The sequence below is a fragment of the Capricornis sumatraensis genome, chromosome 16 (genome assembly GCF_032405125.1).
Source record: "Capricornis sumatraensis isolate serow.1 chromosome 16, serow.2, whole genome shotgun sequence".
Classification (NCBI taxonomy): domain Eukaryota; kingdom Metazoa; phylum Chordata; class Mammalia; order Artiodactyla; family Bovidae; genus Capricornis; species Capricornis sumatraensis.
In genome coordinates this window covers 7,156,861-7,177,463 of record NC_091084.1, presented here as the reverse complement: position 1 = coordinate 7,177,463, position 20,603 = coordinate 7,156,861, and the positions used below count along the sequence as shown (strand labels likewise).

At 38.8% G+C, this 20,603-nt stretch overlaps 1 protein-coding gene and 1 pseudogene across 1 annotated transcript in view; both read left to right on the top strand.

The window, feature by feature from the left end:
* The window catches only part of DYNC2H1 (dynein cytoplasmic 2 heavy chain 1), a 388,661-nt gene extending 384,862 nt beyond the window's left edge, over positions 1–3,799 (top strand). Inside the window, exon 89 of the mRNA XM_068988126.1 lies at positions 3,641–3,799. Coding sequence (XP_068844227.1) covers positions 3,641–3,799 — 159 coding nt within the window. The remainder of the gene's footprint in view (positions 1–3,640) is intronic.
* A 1,821-nt stretch (positions 3,800–5,620) lies between these two features.
* LOC138092590 (polypeptide N-acetylgalactosaminyltransferase 1 pseudogene) lies at positions 5,621–7,683 on the top strand (annotated as a pseudogene).
* Positions 7,684–20,603: the final 12,920 nt, after the last annotated feature.

The following is a 20,603-nucleotide window of genomic DNA, read 5'->3' as shown; positions in this document are numbered from 1 at the left end:
AAACAATGAATTTCACCTTTTTTTCAAGTGCTCATGGAACCTTCTCCAGGATAGATCACATCCTGGGCCATAAATCTAAACTTGATAAATTCAAAAAAATCGAAATCATTCCAAGCATCTTTTCTGACCATAATGCATTAAGATTAGATCTCAATTACAGGAGAAAAACTATTAAAAATTCCAGCATATGGAGGTTGAACAACACACTTCTGAATAACCAACAAATCACAGAAGAAATGAAAAAAGAAATCAAAATATGCATAGAAACTAATGAAAATGAAAACACAACAACCCAAAACCTGTGGGACACTGTAAAAGCAGTGCTAAGAGGAAAGTACATAGCAATACAGGCATACCTCAAGAAACAAGAAAAAAGTCAAATAAATAACCTAACTCTACAACTAAAGCAACTAGAAAAGGAAGAATTGGAGAACCCCAGAGTTAGTAGAAGGAAAGAAATCTTAAAAATTAGGGCAGAAATAAATGCTAAAGAAACAAAAGAGACCATAGCAAAAATCAACAAAGCCAAAAGCTGGTTCTTTGAAAGGATAAATAAAATTGACAAACCACTAGCCAGACTCATCAAGAAGCAAAGAGAGAAAAATCAAATCAATAAAATTAGAAATGAAAATGGAGAGATCACAACAGACCACACAGAAATACAAAGGATCATAAGAGACTACTATCAGCAGTTGTATGCCAATAAAATGGACAACGTGGAAGAAATGGACAAATTCTTAGAAAAGTACAATTTTCCAAAACTGAACCAGGAAGAAATTGAAAATCTTAACAGACCCATCACAAGCACGGAAATTGAAACTGTAATCAGAAATCTTCCAGCAAACAAAAGCCCAGGTCCAGACGGCTTCACAGCTGAATTCTACCAAAAATTTCGAGAAGAGCTAACACCTATCCTACTCAAACTCTTCCAGAAAATTGCAGAGGAAGGTAAACTTCCAAACTCATTCTATGAGGCCACCATCACCCTAATACCAAAACCTGACAAAGATGTCACAAAAAAAGAAAACTACAGGCCAATATCACTGATGAACATAGATGCAAAAATCCTCAACAAAATTCTAGCAATCAGAATCCAACAACACATTAAAAAGATCATACACCATGACCAAGTGGGCTTTATCCCAGGGATGCAAGGATTCTTCAATATCCACAAATCAATCAATGTAATTCACCCTTACTTCCTTTAGAATTGACTGGTTTGATCTACTTGCAGTCCAAGGGACTCTCAAGATTCTTCTCTAACACCACGGTTCAAAAGCAGCAATTCTTTGACTAGACGGACCTTTGTTGGCAAAGTAATGTCTCTGTTTTTTAATATGCTGTCTAGGTTGGTCATAGCCTTTCTTCCAAGGAGCTAGTGTCTTTAATTTAATGGCTGCTGTCACCATCTGCAGTGATTTTGCAGCCCAAGAAAATAAAGTCTCTCACTGTTTCCATTGTTTCCCCATCTATTTGCCATGAAATGATGGGACTGGATGATATGATCTTCTTTTTTTTGAACATTGAGTTTTGAGCCAGCATTTTCACTCTCCTCTTTCACTTTCATCAAGAGGCTCTTTAGTTCTTCTTCGCTTTCTGCCATAAGGGTGGTGTCATCTGCCTATCTGAGGTTATCGATATTTCTCCAGGCAATCTTGATTCCAGCTTGTGCTTCATCCAGCCCGGCATTTTGTATGGTGTACTCTGCATAGAAGTTAAATAAACACGGTGACAGTATACAGCTTTGATGTACTCCTTTTCCTATTTGGAACCAGTCTGTTATTCTATGTCCAGTTCTAACTGTTGTTTCCTGACCTGCATACAGATTTCTCAGGAAGCCAGTAAGGTGGTCTGGTATTCCCATCTCTTTAAGAATTTTCCACAGTTTATTGTGGTCCACATAGTCAGAGGCTTTGGTGTAGCCAATAAAGCAGAAGTAGATGTTTTTCTGGAACTCTCTTACTTTTTCTTTGATCCAGTGGATGTTTGCAGTTTGATCTCTGCTTCCTCTGCCTTTTCTAAGTCCAGCTTGACCATCTGGACGTTCTCGGTTTACATACTGTTGAAGCCTCACTTGGAGAATTTTGAGCATTACTTTGCTAGCGTGTGAGATGAGTACAATTGTGCAGGAGTTTGAACATCCTTTGGGATTGCCTTTCTTTGGGATTGGAATGAAAACTGACGTTTCCAGTCCTTTGGCCACCACTGCGTTTTCCAAATTTCCTGGCATGTAGAATGCAGTGCTTTCACAGCATCATCTTTAGGATTTGAAATAGCTCCATCACCTCCACTAGCTTTGTTTGTAGTGATGCTTCCTATGGCCCTAGGGATGCTTCCTAAGATTAGATACATGTAGAAACAAAACCCTCAGGGGCCAAATTAATGAGTTCCCACTGCACAAAGATTGACAGTTTGAACACCAATAAAATAATGATTACATTACATTGAAACACATTGAATATGTTTAAATCTACCAGTTCATAATGATACTTCAAAAATAGGTAGTCACTTATCACCTTTCCAGTATAACAGGAAAAAAATTCATTGTTCTAAAAGCACATACATAAAGCGAAATTAGATAGCATTTACCTAGCCTTTCCTCCCTCATGGTAATCATATGATTGATAAGTGGAATTTCCTCTTTATAGATATGTTTCTGTTTGGAAATGAAGAAATAATGTAACTAGATCATCATTTTGTAATCTTAAATATAAACAAGATTTATATCATCATCAATGGCACCTAATATCTATGGGAATTTGCTTTGTGTTTCAGGGAACTTAAACAGGGGCTCTGTATCAACCTAGAGGGGTTGGATGGGGAGGGAGATGCAAGAACGGTTGAAGAGGGAGGGGGCATATGTATACCTATGGCCAATTCACGTTGAGGTTCGATAGAAAACAACAAAATTCTGTAAAGCGGTTAACCTTCAATAAAAAGTAAAAGAGATAGCCACACTTTATTTGCTTCTTGATTGAAGTATACACTATTACCTATGCAGACCAAAAATTTAATCTGAACCTGAACTCACCTCCAGATCCCCTTTACAAGAATAAAGAGAACAAAAGAACAAGATACCATGGGGATGTAGCCAACAAAAGTTAGAATATGGGAAACTCTTTGGTATAGTACTTTAGCAAACAAATTGCAAAGAATAAAGGAGGGAAACTTGTAAATTTAGGAGATATAAGAGACATAGCAAACCACAAAGTGAAGGCTCTATTTGAATCACTGTTCTTAGAAAAAAATCTTTTTAAGAATGGGTTAATGAGATAATGGATATAAGGTGATATTAAGGAAGGAATTATTGTTAATATTTTTATGTGATAATATTGTGATTAGTTATACTTTATTTATAGACATTTTAATATTTAAGGAAATTTTTGTGTAGGATTTGGTTCAAAATACTGTAATGTTTGTTGCTGGGGGAAGGTTGAAATGAAATACAATGAGTTGATAATTGTTGCAGCTGAATGATGGGGTTTATTATGCTAATCTTTATTTTAAACATTTTATAATAAAATGTTAAATAAATCATATTATTTGGGAGGGTTTTATGTTTATATCTTTGGTTATCTAATAATCTGCTTCAACACAGTATATTGCTGTATTTTAAAACAAAATTAATTCTTTTAAACAGGCTGCATATGGTCCATATTCCCCTGATGAGTGCATATCTTTGCCTATTTACACAAGTGCTGAAAGGGATCGTGTGGTGATCAATATCAACATTCCATGTGGAGGCAACCAAGACCAGTGGATTCAGTGTGGAGCAGCTCTATTTCTCAAAAATCAGTAGAACCTAATGTCAATAAAAGCTGTTTTAGCAAGAAGAAACATTTATTAATTAAGCTTTGAATAAAATATGTAATGAGTCATGGTTCACAATATTAGCATATAGTTGTCCTGTGTTGTTTATCTTGAGTTTTTACTTTAATGGATAACAATAGCACCTTGTACCTTTTAAAGTAATAACTTAAGTCAATGTTAGAATAGAGTATTCCTTATATAATACAATAAGTCCCCTACATACAATCAAGTTCCATTCTGAGAGTGCATTTGTAAGTCCAGTTGGTTCTTAAGTCCAACAAAGTTTGCCCAGGCTACCCACTCCAGTATTCTTGGGCTTCCTGGTGGCTCAGATGGTAAAAGAATCCGCCTGCAACGTGGCAGATGTGGGTTTGATTACTAGGTTAGGAAGATCCCCTGGAGGAGGGCATGGCAATCCATGCCAGTATTCTTGCCTGGAGAATCCCATGGACAGAGCTTGGCAGCCATGGGGTCAAAAAGAGTCAGACACGACTGAGCGACTCAGCGCACAGCACAGGTCCCCAACTAACACAGTCTGCTATATAGTACTGTACTGTAATAGGTTTATAATACTTTCACACAAATAATACATAAAAACAAAACATAAAGAAGACATTCTTAATATACTGTAGTACCTTGAGAAGCACAGTAGTCCATCATGATGGCTGGCATACAGGGCTGGCATCAAGTGAACCAGCAAGCTGTGTTACAGGTGAGCAAGAGGAGGTGGGAGAGACAGAGCTGAAGGATCATCAGCAAGAGGAGGCAGAGGGCAAACTGCAACTTCACTCACGCCTGATGTTGATGGAACACACGTTCTCTCTTTTAAAAGTTTGCAACTGGAAGGTTCACATGTAGAAGACTTACTGTATTAAGTATTTCTGTGAGGCACTTCACTTTCACTGGCTCAAAAATTTAATGTTTTAAGTTAATAAAGTTTTAAAATATTTATTTAAGGAATTAATATTTTGGCTATCATTTCTATATCATCATTATTTAATGACATATAATGTATCAGTCTTTCATGGTTTTACATATATATATGTATATATGTTGGAGAAGGAAATGGCAACCTACTCCAGTATTCTCGCCTGGAGAATCCCAGGGACGGGGGAGCCTGTGGCTGCTGTCCATGGGGTCGCGCAGAGTTGGACATGACTAAAGCAACCTAGCAGCAGCAGCCACATGCATATATGTACATATATATATGTAAAATGTCTTTTTATTTTTTATTTATATTTTTTAAAAATATATTTATTTTAATTGGAGGTTAATTACTTTACAATATTGTATTGGTTTTGCCATACATCAACATGAATCCGTCACAGGCAAAATGTCTTTTTAAACATTGAAGGGGGGGAGGACCGCGCCCAAGCGGCCTGCGCGGGTGGCCCTGCGGCCCCGGCCCGCCGCGCTGAGGCGGCCCCGAGCGAGCGGCAGCGGCGGCGGCATGCGGGGCCGCCCGGAGTAGCGCGCCGAGCCCGCGAGGCCCGGCGCGGAGGCGGGGGCAGGCGCGGCGGAGGCGGGGCCCGCGCCGGGCCCGCCCGCCCGCCGGGGGAGCCGCCGGCAGTGGCCGAGAAGGCGGCGCGGCGGACGGCGGCCCGAGAGTAGCGCCCGCGCTGCGGCCCGCGGGACCGCGCCGCGACCGCCGGGGCCGGCCCCGAGGAGCGCCCGCTGCCGCCGCCGCCGCCGCGCGCGGAGCGAGGTTATGAAAGTGATTTCTGATGAAACTGGATTGGAATAATTTTCGTGATCTTTGTATATTTATATATATATATATTTTAAAATTTTGCATTTGACTTAAAGTGCCATGAGAAAATTTGCATACTGCAAGGTGGTCCTAGCCACCTCCTTGATTTGGGTACTCTTGGATATGTTCCTGCTGCTCTACTTCAGTGAATGCAACAAATGTGATGAGAAAACAGAGCGAGGACTTCCTGCTGGGGATGTTCTAGAGCCAATACAAAAGCCTCATGAAGGTCCTGGAGAAATGGGGAAACCAGTCATTCCTAAAGAGGATCAAGAAAAGATGAAAGAGATGTTTAAAATCAACCAGTTCAATTTAATGGCAAGTGAGATGATTGCACTCAACAGATCTTTACCAGATGTTAGGTTAGAAGGGTGTAAAACAAAGGTGTATCCAGATAACCTTCCTACAACCAGTGTGGTGATTGTTTTCCACAATGAGGCTTGGAGCACACTTCTGCGAACTGTCCACAGCGTCATTAATCGCTCACCAAGACACATGCTAGAAGAAATTGTTTTAGTAGATGATGCCAGTGAAAGAGACTTTTTAAAAAGACCTCTAGAGAGTTACGTGAAAAAATTAAAAGTACCCGTTCACGTCATTCGAATGGAGCAGCGTTCTGGATTGATCAGAGCTAGGTTAAAAGGCGCTGCTGTGTCTAAAGGCCAAGTGATCACCTTTTTAGACGCGCACTGTGAGTGCACAGTGGGGTGGCTGGAGCCTCTCTTAGCCAGGATCAAACACGACAGGAAGACAGTGGTCTGTCCCATCATAGATGTGATCAGTGATGACACTTTCGAGTACATGGCAGGTTCTGACATGACCTACGGCGGGTTCAACTGGAAGCTCAACTTTCGCTGGTGTCCTGTTCCCCAAAGAGAAATGGACAGAAGGAAAGGTGATCGGACTCTTCCTGTGAGAACACCTACAATGGCAGGAGGCCTTTTTTCAATAGACAGAGATTACTTTCAGGAAATTGGAACATATGATGCTGGAATGGATATTTGGGGAGGAGAAAACCTAGAAATTTCCTTTAGGATTTGGCAGTGTGGAGGAACTTTGGAGATTGTTACTTGCTCACATGTTGGACACGTGTTTCGGAAAGCTACACCCTACACGTTCCCAGGAGGCACAGGGCAGATTATCAATAAAAATAACAGACGACTTGCAGAAGTATGGATGGATGAATTCAAGAATTTCTTCTATATAATTTCTCCAGGTGTTACAAAGGTAGATTATGGAGATATATCATCGAGACTTGGTCTAAGGCACAAACTCCAATGCAGACCATTCTCTTGGTACCTAGAGAATATTTATCCTGATTCTCAGATTCCACGTCACTATTTCTCTTTGGGAGAGATACGAAATGTGGAAACAAATCAGTGTCTAGATAACATGGCTAGAAAAGAGAATGAAAAAGTTGGAATTTTTAACTGTCACGGTATGGGAGGTAATCAGGTTTTCTCTTACACTGCCAACAAAGAAATTAGAACAGATGACCTTTGCTTGGATGTCTCCAAACTTAATGGCCCAGTCACAATGCTCAAATGCCACCACCTAAAAGGCAACCAGCTTTGGGAGTATGACCCGGTGAAATTGACCCTGCAGCATGTGAACAGTAACCAGTGCCTGGATAAAGCCACAGACGAGGACAGCCAGGTGCCCAGCATCAGAGACTGCAGTGGAAGCCGATCCCAGCAGTGGCTTCTTCGAAACGTCACCCTTCCAGAAATATTCTGAGACCAAATTTACACAAAAAAAGGAAAACGTAAGGACTGACTGGGCTACCTCAGCATACATTTCTGCCACATTCTTAAGTAGCAAAAAAAGGAAAAGTGCTTTCCTTCTGCAGGATGTAAGGTTTATCAGCCATTAAAACTTTATAGACTGCCCTCGCTTCCACTAGCTGTGAACCAGCCTTCCTGTCCCAGGACGTGCAACTACGTAGTAGCGAGACTGTGCACACTGATGTTTACAAGGTTGAAAGAGTCGCTCATCAAGAATCATCGTAAAGAATACTCAGACGGAAACAATCTACGAACTGCGCTTTCCAGAGAGCTGCACCTTTTATGGTTTGCTTGCACATCAGTGACTTCCGCTGAATGCGCTGGAATAATGAAGAGATGTCTAAGATTTTTTTTCTGATTAGAACTGGTAGCCAGTATATTAAATACTGATATAAAAATAAATGAAAAAGAACTGGAACCAGATTCAGAATCATGAAAACATTTTTACAACAATTTAAAAAACAAACTATAATAAACAGGGTTTAAAGGAAATTAAAACAGAACTATGAAAAGTACAATTTGTTATAGTATAGTATCAAATTTCTATATAGATTTTATACCTCAGTGGGGAAAAATAACTGATTCCAATGACATTCTGTTTTCATCTGTGATAGTCATGGATGTTTTTTTTTCCTTGGGGTGCTGAAATTGAGCTGAAAAAAGTGGCTCTTTGAACGTAGTTTTAATTGCTTTCTACAGTTTTTTTTTTTTTTTTTTTTTGGTTTGTGGGCTGTTGGAATTGCAATTTTTAATTGCCTTCAAAAAATGGAGATTTAAAGTGGTGTCTGGTCTCAGTGAACAAGTTAGATATCTCAGTTGTTCTTGGGTCAACTGGCTTACAGACTTTGCTCACACACACACACAAATTTCTTATTAGAGTTTCAACTTCCTAACTTGATTCAGCTGATTATGCTTACTTAACACCCAAGATTCATACTACTGTACTACAGATTTGTTTTCACAGCAATAAATCTTCTGTTTTTGTTTATGATTCCACTCAACAAAAGGCCTGCAGAAGTGATTTATAATTGGGTATTTGGAGATGATACGTTTGATGGTTTTTGGAAAAGTTTTTTCACTCCATTTTTGGATGTGCTTCATTGTCAAGTGCGTATTTAGATTAGGTTCTTGAATTGTAATGTTGATCTGCTGCTTTTTTTTTTTTTAATAAAATCTGACTGAAAATGTTAAAAAAAAAAAAAAAAACATTGAAGGATGCATTATATTTTAGTTAAATAACCCAGCATCTCAAAGTAATGCAAAAGAAATGGGGAATAATTGCACAGAATCCAGGATAAGAATTTTACAAATAGAATAATTAAATGATGAAAAGTTGTAATTTCTCCAGTACATGGCTTTCCCTTGTGTTTCTGTGGAACAGTAAAATTCTACAATGGCTGAAAGTTTTAAATAAACAGAAAGGGAAAAGCAGGAAGGAGTATACAGGGAAGGTTTTGTGGGCTGTGTCTGGAAATGTAACACACAGCTTCTGTTTACATTCCATTAGAGAGAACTGAATCGCATGGCTGCACCTGCTTTCTAGGGTATGGGAAATGTGGTTTAGCTGGGGAGCTCAGAGAATGGAAGCAGGGAGGGGCTCGCTAGCTGTCCTTGCCCCCTCCTATCCAGCGGCAAAAGCACACTCCTAAAATGCCTTCAAGACAAGGCATAAAATGACTGAAAAAAACATTAAAGAAGCATAAGGCCTTTAATTGATCTTCTCATTCCAAACCTTGTGCTTGTGAATTGTAACACTTTGAGCAATAAAATAACATGATCCAGACACTGGCCATATCCCAGGAATACAGAGCTGAATACACTGTCCATGCTTTTGAGAGATTTAAGACCTAATAAGATAGTGAGAAGTAAAAACGATATCTCTGTAAATTCTTTTAATGATAGTCATATTACTGCTGCTGCTGCTAAGTTGCTTCAGTCGTGTCCGACTCTGTGCGACCCTATGGACAGCAGCCCACCAGGCTCCTCTGTCCATGGGATTCTCCAGGCAGGACTACTGGAGTGGGTAGCCATTTCCTTCTCCAGTCATATTTTGTATTTAATATATATTACATAAAAAGATATAGAAAAAAGTTATAGTACAATGAAATCTATTATGTGACATACCAGCAAAGGGCTGTAGAATTTCAGAGGATGGAGTGACTAATTCGACTTCTGTATATGTTGTTTAATCAAAGCTTATCAAGAGTGGGCTAATCAGCTCCTTTCTTTCTGGAAAACTAACTTTGAAAATTTAAGTTACAAAGGATAGAAAATACATTTGTTGGTCTTCCAAAATGAACAAATATTAGCATACTCTGGTGTTTATATTTTTTTAAGAATTTTTAAAAATTTTAAACAATTTCTAAACCAGTGAAACCCTTCATGTTCCTTTTACAGTCGCATTTTCATCTTTCCCAGTTCAGAGGCATGGATTTGCTGTGTACGCAAGCCATTAGTATTATGACAAAATGTATGGCCAAAAACAGTACAGGAGAAGTTTTTTTTTTTTTTTTTTAATTAATGGGAACTCTGAAACTTCAGAAGAACACAGTGAAATTCTCATTAGTAGAAGCAACAAACAATAGTTTTAGATCCCCGGACCCTGAGATGGTGGAATGGCCCAATCAGGACAATGATTTTAAAAATAAAAACTTCAGTGAACCAGGAATAGAAAGGAACTTCTTTTCATGGATAGTGAATATCTAAGGGGAAAACAAACAAACAAACAAAAAAACCAGCAAAGGTCATTCTTAATGGGGAAATAGAAACATTCTCTTTAAAATGAAGAAGATACAGCTTATCACATCTATTCAAAATTCTTCAGACCAGCACAGAATGACAAGAAAAATAAAAGTGGAATTGAAAAGTCAAAGCAAATAAGAAAAAACAAAAACCATGTTTAGAAAGAAGACATTAGCAGAAATGAAAATAAAGGCAGAATTAAAACGGCAAAAGCAAGTAAGAAAAATATGCTCAGGAAGAAGACAGCACTCCCTCCCTCCCATCAGTCCTTTGTTCATCTTTTAATTTTTGTAATTTTTAGCACCTGGACATACAAAGTTTAAGCGCAGAAACCGTGAGTTTAACAGTGTTAAGCGTTTCTCCAGAAATCTGTGAACGTTTTATTTTTTTGTTCTGAGACCTTGTGCTGTAAGTCCTGAAAGAGAGGTGGAGACTGATGTAAGGAAACAGAAATAACAATCACTCCACGTGATTGAGACACGTGGAGAGTTTCTAACATTTGACTTCCGTTCACTCATTTCCATTTGCCAAAATAAAATGTGTATAAATTATTCCTTGCCACCCATCTCCTCTGGAAAGTGTGAGTACAAAGGGATCTGACCAGTAAACTCCCAAACATGCCCAGGACAAGACTGCAGAGGGCCCCGGGAACACACCAGAAACATACAGAATGAAGTACGTTAGACTCAAAATCCGCCACCTTGCCCTTTGGTTTTGGCCCTCTTACACATTAAGCATCTCGAGAGTAGGAAGTGTACTTTTCATACATTGCTGGGTTTATTTACATTGGAGCTCAATACATATTTATTAGATCAGTGACTAAAACCACTTCCAGACAACTTAATAATCAGATATGTCTCAAGTTTAGATTGTTCCCAAAATCAAATGCATACTCAAACCTTATGTATTTCCCATCATTAAGGATAGTTAAGACTATCCAAAAGTACTTAAGGAAATTTGAGAGAGAAGTTCTAAAAATATTTGAGCAAGGGCAGCCTCAATTTCCCTATATAACTATGAAGAAGATAACTTATTTGGATATGTAGTTTTTAAGTCAAAATTCTTCAGAAATGATAAGACTTGTTGGATAGAGACTGGTTGGAATTTTGTTTATGCTGTTTTATTTTTGCTTCATAGTCCTACCTTCCTAAATGCTTTTTGTTTATTGGGAACTTGAGATTTTCTAACATTGCAGCTAGGAGGAAAATTAATATCATGAAAGAGGTGGATTCTGTGATTGGCACCAGAGAATCTGTGCTATCAGGAGTAGAGGTATACTTGTCAGGGTCCAAAAGCCCAAACCAGTTCACCTCTTAGTTTATCTGAAGCTCTTCTAAATGTTAATACCGTAAACCTCTCACACAAGACATATTCAAATAGTTAAGTCATTGGTAGAAGGACAAGAAAAATAAGCCTAAGCTAAGGGGGGAAAAAAAAAAGAGCCTGTTGAGATAGAGTAAACATCTCTACTTATGTTGGTAATTTCCATACATGTAGACATGATAATCAGCATTTTTTTTACCTTAAAGGGGAAAAGCAAGTATCAGCCAAAGTACTGTGTTGGTCTTAATTACTTCTGATTATTCTATGCCTAATTTATCCTCCTCCCTCTTTTCCTGAAGAAAAACAGTTCCTGAAAACCATTTAAAAAGAGTTTAAATCAGTAGAAAATAAGAGAAAAGCAGAGACAGGAGGGTGGATGGATAGATAATCTTTGATTTCTCCTGGTTTTCAAAGGGGACTAGTTATTGGTTAGCAAAGTACGGGTAGAGAATAAAACATGAAGTTTGCATTTTATAGAAAGCTCACATGGCAGTGAAGATACCGACTTAACCCACACAGAAAGAATAATGGAATCACATCATAGCCTAAATGTAGAATCTGAATGTTTATTAAAGTCAGTGACACCCATATTATTTGGAAGTTGCTTTATTTCCATTTGAAATATCAACCAGTTATTAAAATAGGAGTTTGGCTGAACAGGGCTGGTTCTACTGTAGTTGCTATATCCTTAACAATGCTGCATTTGCTAACGGTTTATAATTTCAGTCACAACTCTTCCCACGTTAGAGACTGCTACTTATTCTCCTGAGGAGAAGGGGATGACAGAGGATGAGATGGCTGGATGGCATCAGTGACTCAATGGACATGAGTGTGGGTGGATTTTGTGAGTTGGTGATGGACAGGGAGGCCTGGCGTGCTGTGGTTCATGGGGTTGCAAAGAGTCGAACATGACTGAGCGACTGAACTGAACTGAACTGATTGCCATAATACAATGTTTATCTGGGTACTCAGAATAAAATCAATTCCGAATTTCTCTTAGATTCAAGTGTGACCAGATGACTCACTTCTGCCCAAAAGATTGTGAGCACAGATATCACATGGCAACTTCTAAGAGCCTTCCTCATAGGACACGATCAATATGTCATTCTCTCGCTTCATTTCTTCCTCTGTTCTGCTGGGCACAAGGCCACTGTCATCTTGAGACGTGTTTATGGCCACAACAGACGGAGCAGCAACATAGAAGGAACCTGGTTCTTTTATTGGAGCAGAGATGCTCTCCCTGAACTATTTCACTCTGCACTTCATTTACTTAATTTATCAAGAGAGACTACAAACCCTCGATGGAGCGTATAAAAGCCACTTGATCAGTGGCATGGACAAACAGAACAGGACTCAGACAGTCCCTCCAAAAACAAGGGCTCAACTCTAACTCTCAAACTGAACTGAGAACCCTGAGTTGGAAGCACTTAACAACCTGAGCTCTCTGACTGAGGCAGGACCCAGCTGGGTGGACAATGGCTGTAAACAAAAACTGTTTTTCCAGTGACACCAGGGGTACCTTTGGGACTGCACTCCTCATGTGAAAGTCAGACATTAACCTGCCTGCCTCCAAAGGCACTTGCACTTCTGGCCACTTTCTGGGTGGCCACAGGAGAACTGCTGCTGCTAATTTGCTTCAGTTGTGTCCGACTCTGTGTGACCCCATAGACAGCAGCCCACCAGGCTCCCCTGTCCCTGGGATTCTCCAGGCAAGAACACTGGAGTGGGTTGCTATTTCCTTCTCCAATGCATGAAAGTGAAAAGTGAAAGTGAAGCTGCTCAGTAGTTGTCTGACTCGTAGCGGCCCCATGGACTGCAGCCTACCAGGCTCCTCTGTCCATGGGATTTTCCAGGCGAGAGTACTGGAGTGGGGCGCCATTGCCTAGAAGAACTGCAAGTATATAGAAAAGCACTACCTATAGGTCATTTATCCATCAGACAGTGGATCTTTATCTGATCCACAAGATCTTTGTGGATCTTTCCAAAATGAGACTGCCTAGGGTTACTTAGTGGAGAATAACTGCCTCATTATTTATGTGCTCCTTGTGGACAGTTTTCCCTATATGGGGAGTCATCTAACTAAATGGTGGTAGGAAATACGTTCTATCTTCAGCTGAAGTGATCAATGACATCCATCTTGGCCCCGGAAGGCATTCAGACCAGCCTCAACTCACCATCCATGGTGACTGTGATAAGCATCCCTGGACTAAATTGTGTTTGGCCTTCATATGATAATTTAAAAAAGAAATGTTTATGACATAATGATCGTGGAAAAAGATATACCATATGTTATATCGTATAATTTAATGAGTAAACATGTATATGGCATATCTCTGATTGAGAGGGAGGTATTTAAAATATTTAATTATATTTATCTCTGGGTAGAATGATAAGTAATTTTTGCTTTACACTGGGTATATTTTTACATTTTTCAAATGCTCTGAGACTGTATTGCTTTCATAATTCAAACACTAGGTTTTTAAAATGAAAGGAAATAAAAATATAAACTTGAAACAATGTGTAAACATTAACTTTTCACATACTGAGATAATTCCTTTCAGAGTCCCTTTATTTGCAAGCTTTCTAGTCTATTTGTAGTACTGTTGCTGTAGAAATTATTTTATTCAACTTTTTATAACCTCAAGTATAGGTTCATTGGGATTTGTATATAACTGGTATATGATTAATTATTTTAAGTCAAAAACAAACAGGACATTTCTACCTTGCGTATAGCTGCAATCAGATATGTATGTAACTGTAAAGTTTAATATCTACAGCGGTAAGAGAAGTAGTGAGTCAAGGGAGAGTTTACTGAAGTCAATTTAAAGGCATATATATAACTACAGAGTGGCAAGAGTCCTGGACGTGGGGTTAGGACCCCAGGCTCCCAGTCTTAACGTTACCCCAGATTTGCCAAGATATTGCATCCTTCTGAGCTTAGGTTTCTTCATTTATGAGATGTGAATCACTGTTCCCATTCCAAAGTGTAATTTGGAGAGCAAATGAAATGTCACATCATAACATTATATAAACTAGTATAAATTTAACTTTGAGTTACAGTTTTAATATCTTGATGCTGAATGTGAATTTAAATGCTAAAATAAATTATAAATCACAATCTATGTAACCATTAATTCACTATTTAGAAATAACAAGCTGAGAATGATTTAATTGTAGTATTCTCAAGTTTTCCACTATCTGGCTTATTTGTGACTGTTTTTCCAGTGTTAAAAATCCATTTTGTGTTCACGAGATAAACCAAAGTTTTATCAGATATTGTCATCTGTAGCATTTTGTTCAAAACCAAGTCTGTATATGACCAATGTATCAATATAATAACAATAACTAAGACTTAGCACTGACTGCAAGCTAAGCACTGCTCCAAATAATTGATAGATGAAAGAGAAGTAGATAGGTAATTATATTCATTTATGATGAACATTTTCCTAATGAGAAAAACAAGGCCAGGTTGGGTGACTTGCTCAGCAAACAAACTGGTAAAATAAAAGGGAGAAAACTCACTCAGCACTCCCTCCCCTCAAGGAAAGAACAAAGTCAGCAAAGTTGAATTCTTTGGCGAGTTTGCTAAAAAGGAATGAGCAGGGCCACTTCAGCACCACAGGTTGATCAGTTCTTCAACCTGACAAATATTTACTACAGCAGAGTTTCTGGCAAGAAGATAAGAAAAATTGACAGTACCAGTCAAAATACTTGTTACATTATGTGTTTTCATTGAAAAGTCACCTCCATAAAACTTAGGAAGGGAATATGGGGAGGAAATATTTTGAATTGTGAACTCAGCTCCCAGAACTCAACTCTCAGTCTATACTCCAAATTCTGAGTGTCTTTTGCACGCACCGTACGGTTCAAGGGGCCTTGAGGGCTTTCCCTTCATGATATAAGAGTGATAATGAAATCAAGACCATGCTTTTATTTTTCCTATAGAGAACCCTGTGAATATGTCAAACATACAGATATGCACAATGTGTATATACAGCATAAAGAATAACAGAATGATTGCCTGTACTAACACAGCTTTAAAAAAGGACATTAACTAGCACTGCTTAACTTCCTTCATATGTTTTCAGGATCTCATATCCTACTCTGCATTCAAGAAAATAACCCTTTGTTTTTTATAATTCTTTTGAGACTCTTCATGGATGTCCAACTCTCACATCCATACATGACTACTGGAAAAAACACAGCTTTGACCAGACAGACCGTTGTCAGCAAATTGATATCTCTGCTTTTTAATATGCTGTCTAGGTTGGTCATAGCTTTTCTTCCATGGAATGAATATCCTTTAATTTCATGGCTGCAGTCACCATCTGTGGTAATTTTGGAGCCCAAGAAAAGAAAATCTGCCACTGTTTCCACTTTTTCCCCAACTATTTGCCATGAAGTGATGGGCTGGATGCCACGATCTTTGTTTTTTAATGCTGAGCTTTAAGCCAAATTTTCACTTTCTTCTTTCACTTTCATCAAGAGGCTCTTTAATTCCTCTTCACTTTCTGCCATTAAAGTGATATCATCTTCATATCTGCAGTTGTTGGTATTTCTCCTGGCAATCTTGATTCCAGCTTGAGCTTCATCCAGGCTGGTATTTTGCATGATATACTCTGCATAGAAGCTATGACAAACCTACACAGTGTATTAAAAAGCAGAGACTTTACTTTGCCAATAAAAGTCCGTATAGCTGAAGCTATGGTTTTTCCAGTAGTCATATTTGGATGGAAGAGTTGGACGATAAAGAAGACTTGATGCTTTTGAGCACTGTAGTGTTAGAGAAGACTCTTGAGAGTCCCTTGGACTGCAAGGAGATGGAGCCAGTCAATCCTAAAGGAAATCAATCTTAAATATTCATTAGAAAGACTGATGAAAAATGAAGCTCTAATACTTTGGCCACCTAATGCAAAGAGCTGACTCATTGGAAAAGACCCTGATGTTGGGAAAGATTGAGGGCAGGAAGAGACAGGGATGACAGAGGATGAGATGGTTGGGTGGCATCAAAGACTCAATGGACATGAGTTTGAGCAAGCTTGGGGAGATGGTGAACAACAGGGAAGCCTGGCATGCTGCAGTCCATGGGATCACAAAGAGTCAGACATGAGTGAGGGACTGAACAACAACAGCTCTGCATATAAGTTAAATAAGCAGAGTATAAGACAATATTCAGCCTTGACGTGGTCTTTTCCAAATTTGGAACCAGTCTGTTTTTCCATGTCTGGTTTGAACTGTTGCTTCTTGACCTGCATACAGATTTCTCAGCAGGTGGGTAAGGTAGTCTGGTATTCCCATCTCATTAAGAATTTTCCACAGTTTGTTGTGATCCATGCAGACAGAGGCTTTAACATAGTCAGTGAAGTAGAGGCAGATTTTTTTTGGAACTCCCTTGCTTTTTCTATGATCCAGTGGATGTTGGCAATTTGATCGCTGGTTCCTCTGCCTTTTCTAAATCCAGCTTGTACATCTGGAAGTTCTTAGTTCACATACTGCTAAAGCCTCACTTGGAGGATTTTGAACATAATCTTTCTAGCATGTGAAATAAGTGCAATTGTATGGTTATTTGAACATTCTTTGGCATTGCCTTCCTTTGTTTTTTATTTTTATATGAATGACATCTATCTTGTGGCCTTTGTTTTTTCAATATGAATTGAACAAAATTTGCTTATGCAGTCTCTTCTGGAACATTTTAATTGTCATTTTTTTCTTACTATGATAAATTATGTTCCTGTAAAAATTCTTAGTATGTCTCCTGACATGTACTTACAAGACTTCTTCTAGGGCCATACTTAACAGGGGAGTGACTGAGTCTCCAGAGAAAAACCATCAAGAGAAATTAAGGAATCAATCCCATTCACCATTTCAACAAAAAGAAATAAATAACTAGGAATAAACCTATCCAAGAGACAATAGAACTGTACACAGAAAATTATGACACTAATTAAAGAAATCAAAGATGACATAAACAGATGAAGAGATATTCCATGTTATTGAGTAGGAAGAATCAATATTGTGAAAATGACTATACTACCAAACACAATCTACAGATTCAATATGATCCCTATAAAATTACCAATGGTACTTTACACAGAATTAAAACAAAAAATTTCATAATTCATATGGAAATACAAATTATCCCAAATAGTCAAAGCAGTCTTAAGAAAAAAGAATGGAGCTGGAGGAATCAACCTTCCTGATTTCAGATTATACTAGATTATACAGTCATCAAGACTGTATGGTACTGGCACAAAAGCAGAAATATAGACCAGTGGAACAAGATAGAAAGCCCAGACATAAACCTATGCACTTATGGGTACCTTATTTTTGACAAAGGAGGCAAGAATATACAATGGGGCAAAGACAGCCTCTTCAATAAATGGTGCTGGGAAAACTGGACAGCTACGTGTAAAAGAATGAAATTAGAACAGTTCCTAACACCAAGCACAAAGATATACACAAAATGGATTAAAGACCTAAATGTAAGACCAGAAACTATAAAACTCTTAGAGGAAAACATAGGCAGAACATTCCATAACATAAATCAAAGCAAGATCCTCTATTACTCACCTCCTAGAGTAATGGAAATAAAAACAAAAGCAAACAAGTGGGACCTGATTAAACTTAAAAGCTTTTGCACAGCAAAGGAAACTATAAACAAGGTGAAAAAACAACCTTCACAATGGGAGAAAATAATAGCAAATGAAACAACTAACAAAGGATTAATTTCCAAAATGTACAAGCAGCTCATACAACTCAATACCAGAAAAATAAACAACCCAATCAAAAGGTGGGAAAAAGACCTAAACAGACATTTCTCCAAAAAGACATACAGATGGCTAACAAAAACATGAAAAGATGCTTAATATTGCTCATTATTAGAGAAATGCAAATCAAAACTACAATGAGATATCACCTCACACCAGTCAGAATGGCCATCGTCAAAAAATCTACAAACAGTAAGTGCTGGAGAGGGTGTGGAGAAAAGGGAACACTATTGCACTGTTGGTGAAAATGTAAATTGATACAGCCACTATGGAAGACAGTGTGGAGACTCCTTAAACAACTAGGAATAAAACCACCATCAGTTCGGTTCAGTCGCTCAGTTGTGTCCAACTCTTTGCGACCCCATGAATCACAGCATGCCAGGCCTCCCTGTCCATCACCAACTCCCGGAGTTCACTCAGACTCGCGTCCATCGAGTCAGTGAGATGCCATCCAGCCATCTCGTCCTCTGTCGTCCCCTGCTCCTCCTGCCCCCAACCCCTCCCAGCATCAGAGTCTTTTCCAATGAGTCAACTCTTCGCATGAGGTGGCCAAAGTACTGGAGTTTCAGCTTTAGCACCATTCCTTCCAAAGAAATCCCAGGGTTGATCTCCTTCAGAATGGACTGGTTGGATCTCCTTGCAGTCCAAGGGACTCTCAAGAGTCTTCTCCAACACCACACTTCAAAAGCATCAATTCTTCGGCACTCAGCCTTCTTCACAGTCCAACTCTCACATCCATACATGACTACTGGAAAAACCATAGCCTTGACTAGACAGACCTTAGTTAGAGAAGTAATGTCTCTGCTTTTTAATATGCTATATAAGTTGGTCATAACTTTTCTTCCAAGGAGTAAGCGTCTTTTAATTTCATGGCTGCAGTCACCATCTGCAGTGATTTTGGAGCCCCAAAAAATAAAGTCTGACACTGTTTCCACTGTTTCCCCATCTATTTCCCATGAAGTGATGGGACCAGAGGCCATGATCTTCGTTTTCTGAATGTTGAGCTTTAAGCCAACTTTTTCACTCTCCTCTTTCACTTTCATCAAGAGGCTTTTTAGCTCCTCTTCACTTTCTGCCATAAGGGTGGTGTCACCTGCATATCTGAGGTTATTGATATTTCTCCCAGCAATCTTGATTCCAGCTTGTGTTTCTTCCAGCCCAGCGTTTCTCATGATGTACTCTGCATATAAGTTAAATAAGCAGGGTGACAGTATACAGCCTTGACATCCTCCTTTTCCTATTTGGAACGAGTCTGTTGTTCCATGTCCAGTTCTAACTGTTGCTTCCTGGCCTGCATACAGATTTCTCAAGAGGCAGATCAGGTGGTCTGGTATTCCCATCTCTCTCAGAATTTTCCACAGTTTATTGTGATCTGACATAGCAGTACCACTCCTAGGCATATACCCTGAGGAAACCAAAATGAAAAGAGACACATGTATCCCATTGTTCATTGCATCACTATTTACAATAGCTAGAACATGGAAGCAATCTAGATGTCTGTCGACAGATGAATGGATAAAGAAGTTGTGGTACATATACACAATGGAATGTTACTCAGCCATAAAAAGGAATGTATTTGAGTCAGTTCTAATGAGATGGATGAATCTAGAGCCTATTATACAGAGTGAAGTAAGTCAGAAAGAGAAAGATGAATATCGTACTCTAACATATATATGGAATCTAGAAAAATCGTACTGAAGAATTATTTTCAGGGCAACAGTGGAGAAACAGACATAGATAATAGACTAATGGACATGGGGAGAGGGGAGGAGAGGGTGAGATGCATGGAAAGAGCAACATGGAAACTTACATTCCCATATGTAAAACAGATAGCCAATGGGAATTTGCTATATGGCTCAGGAAACTCAACAGGGGCTCTGTATCAACCTAGAGGGGTGGGATGAGGAGGGAGGTTCAAAGCGGAGGGGATATGTATATACCTATGGCTGATTCATGTTGAGGTTTGACATAAAACAGCAAAATTCTGTAAAGCAATTGTCCTTCTTTAAAAAGAAAAAGAAAGCAACTAAAAAAAAAAATCTCCATACATCTTAGCATCTCTGGCACTGACACACATGGCTTGATTCCAGTTCTAACTGGCCATATGTAAAATCACTGTAAAGTTTAAGCAAAGATAAGCTCTGAAAAAAGAATTTCTGCTTGAAAATAAGGGGTTATTAGAAAATGGGTCACTGATTGTATTCTTCAGAAATATTAATGTCTTATAAGACAGAGCAAGCTGGAGAACTCTTCCAGATTAAAGGAGGCACCAGAGGTAAATACAACATGTGTTCTTGGCTGCATCCTCTTCTGGAGGGAAAACAATGCTAGAAAGGACATTCCCATGTAGATAAACTGGCAAAAGTGAAGTAGACAATTATATTTGATAATTTTACTGAGTTAAATTCACTGAAGTTGATGACCAAA